At 35.1% G+C, this 11,922-nt stretch overlaps 1 protein-coding gene across 5 annotated transcripts in view; it reads right to left on the reverse strand.

Moving 5' to 3' along the window:
• The window catches only part of stim1b (stromal interaction molecule 1b), a 31,966-nt gene extending 21,035 nt beyond the window's left edge, over nt 1–10,931 (reverse strand). For 2 of the 5 annotated variants that reach the window (XM_027156824.2, XM_047805335.1), the window contains exons 1-3: nt 10,633–10,870; nt 10,043–10,163; nt 1,938–2,068 (exon numbers count right to left, since the gene is read on the reverse strand). In XM_027156824.2, the coding sequence (XP_027012625.1) occupies nt 1,938–2,068; nt 10,043–10,157 (246 nt within the window). In that variant the 5' untranslated portion in view covers nt 10,158–10,163; nt 10,633–10,870. Of the gene's footprint in view, nt 1–1,937; nt 2,069–10,042; nt 10,164–10,632 lie in introns of all 5 variants that reach the window. The other 3 variants (XM_027156799.2, XM_027156808.2, XM_027156816.2) reach the window with 3 other exon arrangements.
• Between the last annotated feature and the right edge of the window lie 991 nt (nt 10,932–11,922).

Here is an 11,922-nt window from a genome sequence, read left to right on the forward strand (position 1 = left end):
TAGCTGCTTGTTTTCAGATTGGACACTGATCAATACAATTTTGATCTACTTTGTAGAGAACAAGAGTAACGTGTTTACATCATTAATTTTTTTGTGTGTGTTTTCCAACAATAAGAAATATCCTTTTATATGGCTGGATGGTACCATTAATATCACTATGCTCTACAATGAATGACACATTACGTTAAGAACAGTGCAACATATTAGTGCTATGACTCGCACTGATGATTAGATGGAAAAACAGAGCTGTTGGCCATGACCTTGAATAGACTATGGTCAGTCAGTGATTAGGGAGTTTACTCAACAGGCAGTGTACAGAGAGCTGCAACTGAACCGTTCTCAGGACATGCAGGTTTGATTAATACAAGTGACACAGCGTTTAAAGGCTCATGCTGTAACTTGTCTTTAGGATGGCAGACAGTGAATGCAGTGTAGAGAGTTTAAACATGGCCCTTCAAAAGTCACTAAACTGGCTTTTGGTTTGCGATGACATATTTTCTACAAGTCTCTGGATCTGTACTGGTGGAACAAATATCATTCTCAGAAGATATTGTCTCTTAATAGGATAAAAGAACACACATGAACAAGGCACTGGCTAGCATGACATGTTGCCTCATGACAGACAGAACATGACCCTTTCCTTTTCAGAGGACACTGAGTACAGACTATGCTCTATGCAATAATCCCTGGCCATCCCCATTCCTGCCATAGTGACAGCTGGCTGACTTCACACTATACACAAAGCAGACTATAGCATATAAATATCTATTATCATGAGGACAAGATCCAATTATTTTTTGTGCAGACATTGATAACAGATTTAGTAATATATATGGGTAGTTGACAAATGACCAAGAAAAAGTACTTCTTTTGGAAAGCATAACTTTTTAAGAAAAAATACATATATTTGTGGAGTATGAAAACTGCAGTTTCAGAAAATAGTACTGGTCACTCATTTTGTCAATGACTTCACATATTTTCTTCACTTTTTCACTCAACAATACTGTAAATGTGTCCTATGGTGTGACATTTAAAAAGTACTAAGAAATTATATTAAATAACATAAAATAAATACTTGAGACAGAATTGTTCACATTATTAAAACATTATTTTCTTAAAGTGATATTTTACATGAAAGTACTAATTAGAATCATTTTCACCATGAATAGATGAAGTTGACAAACTTTGCCCTGTGGGGTGTCACACCAAAGGACAAAAAAACTTAACAACTTCAGTGGTCTTAAAACATAGTTAAATATTTAAACAATTCTGAGAGAAATACTTACCATGTGCACTTCTCATGGCCTTCATGGGGGTCTTCAGTCACATGACCTTGAGTGGGGTCTTTCAATTAAATGTACTTGTCCATGATATTGCCCAAATTAAAATTAGGTTTTTGCATAACACCAAAGGACATTTTTTGTGACAAATTTTATGAAATTCCTACACTTTTAGAAATGTATGTATATGAAAAGTGATGGCCACTTAGTGATATAGACACTTGCACAATTATGCCAGGAGTGTTCATTAAGATTTTTAAACATTATTTTCTTTATTTATAAAATGTAATATTTATGAAATAATGTTGTCTACCGTCACACCATAGGACAATTTTGAGATTTGGCTCAAAGTTCTAAAAAAACTAACAATAACTTGGGTATTAAAACAACAAATTCATATAAAACAAGAAAATGTTTAACCATTTACAGTATTCTAAATTATGAAAATATGAAATAAATTATGTTTTATCTTCTGTGACAGTGAAAAAGCCATGTCACGTCAACTACCCATATATATATGGTTTTCTGTTTACACACATATGAACAATATATATTTGGTAAGCATCTTTAGTGGGAACTTCGTCATATAGGGTCACAACCTCACGGATAAAAATGTGGGACAAATAGGCTAAAATTCCTCAAATCATCATTTCTCACCCCATCTGTCTCCGTCACATCCACACTGCCATTTGCGTCATCATCCATATCCTTGTGGATGCTTCTGATGGCCGCGAAACTCAGCACAGCATTCTCATCCTGACACAGGACCTTATCAATCATACAAAACTCTGCAGGAGTAGTAAGGGACATAGAGAGAGAGAGAGAGAAAGAGAGGAACATAAATAATAATTATAAATACTGAAATAAATTCTATATAAATAAAGTCTATGTTAGCAGGTTAGCTACAATTGTTCTGTGAAGATTGGGTCATGTTACCTTGTGCTAGCTAGTTGGTTAATGTTAGCAGTGAAGCTTATTTATAAAATATAAATCAGTTTAATAAATACTACTTGTAACGTCTGTCAGAATACTAGTTAAATTATCCTAAAACTTGTTGAACTGTAAGATGCTTTTTAAGTCATGTGTTGTAAATCATCCGTTAGCTTCATGGTAGCTAAATTAACACTTTTGTTAGCTTGGTGCTAACATTAGTCCTACTAGCAGAATTGAACATCCAGATAGCACCAGAGATCAGATACTGAGCAAAATGATGTAAAGCATGGTACAGCAAACTTGAAGATGCACATGACATAAGGGTGAGCACATGCTGTAAATAATATATACAAACTCAGTATATGTCATTTTTTCTAAGTGGTTCCTGATTTTTCTGACAGCCTGTATAAACAAACTAGTAGCTTATTTTAAACTAAGGATGCATGAATAAACACTGTAAATGCTCTGGGCAGGTTACTAAACATGGGTTTTCTTTCACTTCCTCGCTCCCACCCACATGAAAAGTAGAAACCTCCAGCTCATGTGACTTTTTCGTCCCATGGGTTCTAAGTCACAAGGCACACATCTGTCTTCAAACAGATGACCTGTGGAAACTTTCTGGATGACGTGAAAGAAGACAATGAAGAAGAAGAATAGTGAGCTTTCTATTCATGATCTATTTAGAACATAATATGGTAGGTTCATTCAGAATAATATACTCGGTTTCATCCATAATGAACTAGCATGAGCATATTTTTTTTGAAGAATAGAGCAGAAGCCTTTATTTTGTCACATATATATTACAACACAGTGCAATTCTTTCAATTGCATAGCCCAACTTTGGAAGTTGGGGTCAGAGCACAGGGTCAACCATGATACAGCAACGTTGGAGCAGTAAAGGTTAAGGGCCTTGCTTCAAGGGCCCAAGAGTGGCAGCTGGCAGTGCAGAGGCTTGAACCCCAATCATCTGATCAACAAACCTGATCAACTGCTTGAGCCACCACGACCCATTACAAAGCCCTTCTGTAATTGCTCAATTTGTCAAGTGTATTAATTATGAATGCAAATGTAACCATCTTCTTTATATGTTTTTATGTATTTAAACCAGAAATGGACTGTTTTAACTCTTTTGGATAAAATGTGGTGATCCAGGACTTGGCCACTCCAATAAAAAACACACCAACATCCTAAAAATCCAACAGTCAATTCATCCTGCATGTAGTGTTGAAATGAGAAACTAATATTTCTCATAAACAATTTAGCATGTATCCTGGTTTCAACACATAATTCTGTACTCTTTCCTGTACTAATAATAAAGAGGAGAAAGTCTGGGGTTCCACTGTAAAAATAACCCTAACAGCATGAGGGCTGAAGTGAAGTTCATACAGCTACTGATGTACTATTGCACTATTAATAGACAGAAACACAGCACAGCTGCACGTTTACTGATACAGTAGGAGAAGAGGAAAATTAAAGTGTGCGCATCTCAGAGTTAACTTTAATATTGTTTCTTGATGTTACGAAAGGTGTGTCTGATACACATGTCTATTAAAATATAGGCTTAATGCCTATAATAAATATACAACTTTAAACTTTTGCCCCATAGTGAAGAGCTTATCTAAAGGAGATAATACTCTGTAAAAGATGGTTTGCTTTGAAATTGTGCATCTAGTCTGGAAAGTCCCTGCAAAGACACAAGGATGCCACAAGTCGAATGATAAAAATCTAAACAAAACAAAACAAAACAACAGTGCTTTGTGTGATGACAGTAAAAATACTATTCCTTCAGAGTAGAAAGAAACTGAGCCACTCTAAATATAGCATAGATTTGATGTATTATCAGCTACCACATCTTATGCAATGATGCTTAAGCTTCACATCTTCACCTCTGTGAAAGTCAATGATCACAAATTAATTTTAGAGATTTTAGTTTACACACAAAGGTTACACTGAATTTTAAAGCAATCTGAAATTCTGCAAGTCCCAAATTCTTTTCACAGATTTTATGAGCCTATTACAGCGGATTCAGTGCCAGACCATTGCATAACACATTTGCACATACATACACACACTACAATCTTGAGATGCCTAATCAGCCTACAATGCATGTCTTTGGATTGGCATAAAAAAATAGAATACCTGGTCGTCATCAGAGCACGTGCATCATTCAGCTTCAGTGAGATCGATATGCATATAAAAGCCACTTTTACAGTCATCTTACAAACCACTACACTTCATTGAGATGAGGCAATCCCCATGAGGATCCTAAGGCATCTAGAGATGTATAGTACCAGCTTCAATTGGATTCCACTTCATGAACTATTCGGACATTCTATGTGGAGATGCCAAATACATATGGCCTTTGAAGACAACAACCTCCTCATCAATACACAACTGTCTGACTGTATATTTATAATCACACCCTCCAGTGTGATTATAAATATACAGTCAATACACAACTGTCTGACTTTATATTTATAATCACACCCTCCAGTGTCACAGAGTCTGGTTTCATCCTCTTCCATAGAAGAGAGTTTTTCCTCACCACAATCGCCTCAGAAACACATTTGCAAATAAGTCTAATAGTAACTGTGAATTTTTGTATTATATTAATCTTTGTATAATATTTCATTTGTATTGTGCTTTTTATGTTCTGTAAAGCTGTTCATTGTCCATTGTTAAAAGGCTATTCAAATAAATTTTAATTGAATTGAATTAAATCCTACACATACTGTATTCACCCATTCTAGGTAGTTTCACTTAGACAGAGCATTTAGTGGTTACAGCAACCATTTCATCTGCATTAGTGTTCAAAAACAAAAAAGTGTGCTCAGTAGTCATATGTCAGGACAAAGGTGGGGAAAAAGACCTAAAAAATCAGTCAGGTCCTGATGGAGCCATGAGGATTTACAAAATATGCAGCCTTAAAATGTCCCTAACCTGACTGGACAAGCATGCACGTACAAGCAAAAGATGGCAATTTCCTTAACCAATGACAAAAAAGAGGAATAAAGTCTGTCAGAAACCTGATCTGATTCATAATATGATCAATATTTTACAAGCCCTTAGCAGCCCTCAGCCTGACTTAATACAACGCATCTTTAAAAAGTATAGAAAATAGCTTCTTCTTTTCCAGATGTGAATGCGGTAAGGATACACATTCCAAATTTAATCTCTAACCTTTTGCTGTTTTATTAACATCCAGTCTTCTGGGAAAGCTTTCCACTAGATTTTGATGGTGGCTGTAGAGGGATTTGTCCATTCAGCCACTAGAGAATTAATGGGTCAGACACTGATGTTATGGTGAGGAGGCCTGGAACGCAGTCAAGGTTTCAGTTCAACCTAAAGGTGTTCAGTCGGGTTGAGGTCAGCGCTCTGTGCTTTGTTTTGTTACAAAAATGTTGGCAAATTTTAAATAACAAAACAATATTATTTCATCACTGTATTATCATAATTAGCATTGATCAAATGCTAGTCACAATACAAACACGTTATAAAATACAAATTTAAGCTAATGCTAAGCAACTACACTGTTTAGAAAGGTATGTAATATTTGCAAACATAGACTTGCACAAAAAAGAAGGTCATTTAAACCACTTCTTTTCTCTTTTTTTTTTATAAATGGTGTGTTCACACATCTTTAGAGCCATAATGAGAGTGAAAGATAACCAGGTCATGGTAAACACATCTATAAATATCACTGAATTAAAACAGGTATGGTGCATAAGGGTTTTATGGTTAGCCACTGTATGTGACTTGATGTTTTCTCACCATTGACTTACCCAGAACAAGGTTAAAAATGCATTTCTATCCATTACTATCTATGCCTTATTATTATGTTGGATAAAGTAATAGTAACTTCAAAACATCTGCAAAAAAGGTGGAATAATAACATCTACAATGTCTCACAAAAGTGACTGTTACTTGTCTGACATACAAACCAAATGTTTTATGTTTTCCAGCAACTTGGTATAAATGAAACAAAACCTGTATTTGTTTGCTTGTTTTGATGTTATCAAACAGGAGAAAACAGCAATCTTTTGCTCTGACACACACTGCACTCTAAGTAAGATCGTTATGGAGTTATCATACTACGTAATGCAACGCTTCATATCTTTGAAGCAAAATACGCGGCACAGAATTTTGAACCACATCCTCTCTTCCACTCAAATACCAACTAAGTCAGCCAACACCTGGCAATGCTAAGAATAAAGTATTGCTTTCTAATCCTTTCTAAAGACCTTTTGTCGAAACATCGGACTTAAAACACAGAAAAAGATCAATTGTATTATCATTAATTAATGAATTTATGAATTAGCTGGAATGCTGTAGGTAAAAATTCATTTCCGAATGCATTATTCCCTTTAATCTAGCTAAATCATATTTTTTGCATTTGTATAGAGAAATTAAAAAAACAAAAACAGTGCCAAACAAACAAAAAAGCATTATTATATGTATACACACACACACACACACACACACACACACACACACACATATATATATATATATATGTATATATATATATATATATATATATAATGCTGTAAGTAAGAATTTGATATATGAATAATTAGATTAGAAACCAGATTTGTATCCTTATCAGACACGAGACATTGAATTGGACATAGGTTTTGAAAAAAAGGTGGTGCAGGAGTGCTTTATTGATTTTTAGGAGTAAATATTAGTATAAGGCAGGAGGTGGCTGGTGATTTGCACATTTTGTGCAAGTTTCATCTCTTATACAGACCATAAAGAACTACTGTAGACTATACAGTGTACATAGTGTACATAACAGACATCTAAAATGGCGAGCGGTCAATATGACAGCATATGTTCAGTAAACTATCAAAAATATTTATTGAAATTGAACTGGCTTCACAACTAATTCATTGACCGAAGTAACTCACCAGTTACTGAATTTGCATTAGCATTACAAACTGCCTCAAAGCTTCACGTTCTAACCACAAAGTTTATTTTACATCAATTCCTTAAAAAGGAGAAGTTTGTATTGTGCCTCCTCCCAGGAGAGGTTAAGAAACTGTATCTCTGCCCCATTACACAAACAATCATCAACATCACGGCCCGGGTAATAAAAAGCCTTCCTTTTTTTTGTGAAGCGTTAGAAAAGAATTATGGTTTTGCTTAAATAATCTTTAATGTAAACCAGTTGAAAATAGGAAACACACAGGATCTAGTACTGGACCTCTCCCTCCATCTTCAGTTAATTTCAGCACACCCTTTTTTCCACTATGACACTTTAACTCTGGACTGTCACATTACAGTAACTCTGGACTTGCATAGCACAGTGCCACTTAATACACACCATACTACACATGGACACTTTAAGGACAACAATTAAAACCATATGCATTTATGTATATACATTATTTTTCACATATATTTTCATATTTTATATAGTTTATACTTTATTTATCTACCTCCTTTTGATTTTATTTTTTATCCCTAATTGCATTCCTTTTATGTTTGAAAAGCATTTCACTGCATGTTGTACTCTGTATGTATGTGTATGTGACAAATAAAATTTGATTTGATTTGAATAGAATCGAAAATTAGCAACCTCAGAGAGGTTTCATTCTACAGAATACATCACATAGAGTAAACTCTGGCCCAGAACTATATCAAGTGATACAGAATAGAAGATGGAGTTTTTGTTAAAGATGCTTTCGGCATGCACAATTAATTGTGTATCTTCTGAAGCATATTATTACATCATCATCAACTTACTGTATTTACAAAAAACTACAATTAAGCATTTGCTCAAATATAAACATGACATAAGATTTTTTTGTCTGCCCAGCTTACGTTCGTTTCCTTTCTAACAGTCTCCCAGGGAAGAAACAACTCAGGTGATGTAAACTAACATTTAAATAGGCTTCCAAAACATCCATCATTCTGTGATTAGGAGAATGTCACTGTATTCGTCATCACTTTCACCCCAAGGAATGTCTATGTAAACCTCATGGACTAGTGCACAGATCAGCATGTCTGTCTGTGTCCATGACCAAAAAAATTTCACAGGGAAAGAAATTTTCATGTGACTTAATTCATATTGGACAAAAAATAGAGCACATGATTGGTGCCAAGTGGCTACATTCTTACTGTATAATGTTTATCAGGTCAGTCAAGTCTTTACTAGCCTGTTACAGTCCTTTCTAATCCATCGTGGATTCTTTTGTTTGAGAAGGGATGGGATAATATAGTTAAATGTAGTGACAAATTTTTAGTCCAGTATTACCCAGTATAATAAAGTAGACCACTAAATTGTTGTGAGTAATAGTCTAGTAGTGTGAATTGATTTACTCAGTTAGTGTGTATTTTGATTAAATCACAATTTGCCAATAATGCAACAATCTAAAGCTAAAGTTGTAAACACCCCTGACCCGTATAACTGCAAGTCCATCCAACCACATGACCATCGGCAACAGTAACTCGTGATCAAATATTCTGGTGGGGTAGTGCAACGTTAATAACAACACAGTTAAGTCAAGACCACACCTGACTTGCTGCAGGTTTCTATCTAGTGAATTTTTAAACTAACTCCAAAAGCAGAAGCTGAGGTTCAACAACATACACTTATCCAACATACAGCCTAGCAGCTTGTTTAAAGCTATTTTACATTTACCTTTGTACAACAGGAAGGTGTGCTTCACATGTGAGCTAGTATCATTAAGCAGGGTTTAAATCTTTCATCAAAATTTCCAACCCAACTACAGTCCAAAAACCACATAGAAGAACTAAAACTAACCCCAAACTGGGTAACTGAAAAAGACAATTTTCTTCTTATTAGCCTTTGAGTGGGAAAATGTCACCAAAGTGAGCATGCATTTCTGACATTATTCATTGCAGAGAATATTCTCTCCATTATCTGAACTTTACCCTCTACCAATTTGTGAAATATATCTAAACACTAGAAACGATTCTGTAAATCATGTACATGCTGAATGCACAATCATGGTGTCTTTGTATGCACATATTGATTTGCTATAATACAAGATCTCAGTGGCCCCTTTAAACTTGCCCAATTTGTCATTAACTGCGCTGCCGGTTCTACCTCCTCCACTGAAAATGTTGAAATGAAAGTCTAAGCATGGGATATTTTGAATCTTGCACCAGTGAGACACCATTGTTGCAGATTTAATAATAAGTCTAACTAGATTTAATAATAAGTCTCTGGTGCTAAATGGGGAATGAAACTCCCACAGTTGTGCAACACTATAATATAAAGCAAATTAAAACAAATGGATGTTTTAAATAATCAGTCAAAACATGTATTTTGTATTTGGATGGAATTTAAAATGTATAGAATTGAGAATGAGGCCTTTGTAAAGATTAGCATTGTTTGAATGTCTGATGGTGGGATAAATTCTTTCCCATCAGGCCCTATTGATACTGTCCTCAACACCATCACGCTCATCCTTTTAGACTGCTACAGTAACTAGACACAACTGTGTCGTATACCTGGAGCACAACAGTGATACTGGCAGGTTATTGGCATCTGCAGCGGAATCTCTGTGAATGGTTCTGTTATGGGTCTGTCAAGTACCTCCTGGCCTTCATCTGGGTCGGTTTCTAACCACGCCACAGATGCTGGATGGATATTAATGGTTGGAGAAATATTCTTAATCCAGCATCGATATTAAGGTGAACATTGTCACTCTAGCTGAAGATAGTTTGTGTTTTTTCCTTGTTTTAAAAGGCAAGGATGAAATGGGCTGATAAACTGTGACCAAAGTGTCATGTTTACCTGTAAAATGGTCTGTGTGTGTGTGTGTAGAAACCAAGTAGATGAAGGTTATTTCTCTGACCTGAAAACCTGTCAGTAGGCTGGATGTGGTCTGGTATTTTTGGTGGTTCTGCTGTGCTTCTCCTCACCAGGCAAAGAATGATGATACACAGAGAAGCAAGACGTATTGACTCCATGCTGATCTGAACAAACAAACAAACACACACACACACATGAATCTTTCAGGTTCCTGTTAGGGTTCATTCTCGGGAAGTTGATGATATATAACAACATGTTATATATATGTCATGTAACATGATATATAACAATAATTCTTGATAAAAGAAGTTGGTTATGTTGGTTTTAGTCTTTGGGTTCACAAGTTCCTCAATTCACGTCACTCTTTCTGATTAAAAACATGCCCACTAACATGACATAGATATAAAACATTTCATCTGTTGTACCATAATATCCGATATCTAACTTTACCTTCACTTCTCATCAGAGATGTGATATTCAAGTGAAATTGCAATGACTTAATGACAAGAACAAACTCATACAGGATGCTTCACACTTTACATGCTGATGCAACAACAGTGGTTTCAAAATTTGTAACATTGTTATCTGAAAAGAAAATTACATTGTATTATAAATATATATATATCACAATACCTCCTGCAAACCTCTGATATATACCACAATGGGCGAGTTCAGTAATAAATGTCCATCTCCGTCAGAAAGCCCTTCTTAAGCAACACAGAAACAAACACAACACGATTCCTGGTATTTGGATAAATAACGTTAACAAAAATGCCACAAAGAATAAAAAAAGTACGGATTAAGAACCTATTAAAGAGTGAAAGTCATGAAAGTCAGCCTGCTACTGCTCTTCCTGCACCCGACGACAGAAATGAAAGAATTTGTAGAGTTTAACATGAACAGTTCAACATCATCTAAACCAGAGCAACATCGCCATCTTGTGCTGAAAATCCTACAAAAGCGTATTAGTAGAGATGAAGACGTCTGTGCACAGATCTATTCATCGTGATGGGACATTTGGATCATCAGTATCCGTTTACAAACCTTGTCAATGACTATTTAAAACGTGTTTAAATGTTAGGGGGGAAACAAACAAACAAAGCAAAAACCCTCTCACACTGATTTAGTAAAATATATTCATATTTTCTGTAAAGTAGAAATGTAAGATGAAAAAAAAAGTAAAGATGAAGCTACAACTTACTCAAGGGTCCCGGATACACCACTCATATTACTCACTCACTCACTCATTTTCTACCGCTTTATCCGTATATCATATTATTGATAAGCAAAAATGAACAGAATTAATGCTTCAAAAAACCATAAACAATAGATGAAAACAAACACTCTCTCTCTCTCTCTCTCTCTCTCTCTCTCTCTCTCTCTCTCTCTCTCTCTCTCTCTCTCTCTCTCACACACACACACACACACACACACACACACACACACACACACACACACACACACACACACACACACACACACACATTGTGTAAATAAATAAGGCAAATATATAGATTACAAAGAAATAGTTAGAACTACATTGTGCCATATAAGCAACAAAGAAAATAAATACGATAATCTAAAATAAATGTATTTTCTATACACTAAACACCACATGAGCCCTAAATGAGTGAATGAATGATGGATTATACACTGGGCTGTTGCTTAGGGGCCTCTACACTAAAAAAAAATAGTATGTATGTGGCTGGTCATTTTTGAGAGAACATATTAAATATAATTTGCATCAAATTTCATTTCTTATCAAAACATGATTTTATTGCTTACACCAAAACAATTCCATTAAAAATGCAACAAGTCTGTAATTACTAGATTTTAAACATGTTATCTGAAGACACATAATGTAGGAACATTGTATTTATTTGCTGATTTATGATAAAAGCTATTTGAAACTTTTTTCAGTCT

The sequence above is a fragment of the Tachysurus fulvidraco genome, chromosome 21 (assembly GCF_022655615.1).
Source record: "Tachysurus fulvidraco isolate hzauxx_2018 chromosome 21, HZAU_PFXX_2.0, whole genome shotgun sequence".
NCBI lineage: Eukaryota > Metazoa > Chordata > Actinopteri > Siluriformes > Bagridae > Tachysurus > Tachysurus fulvidraco.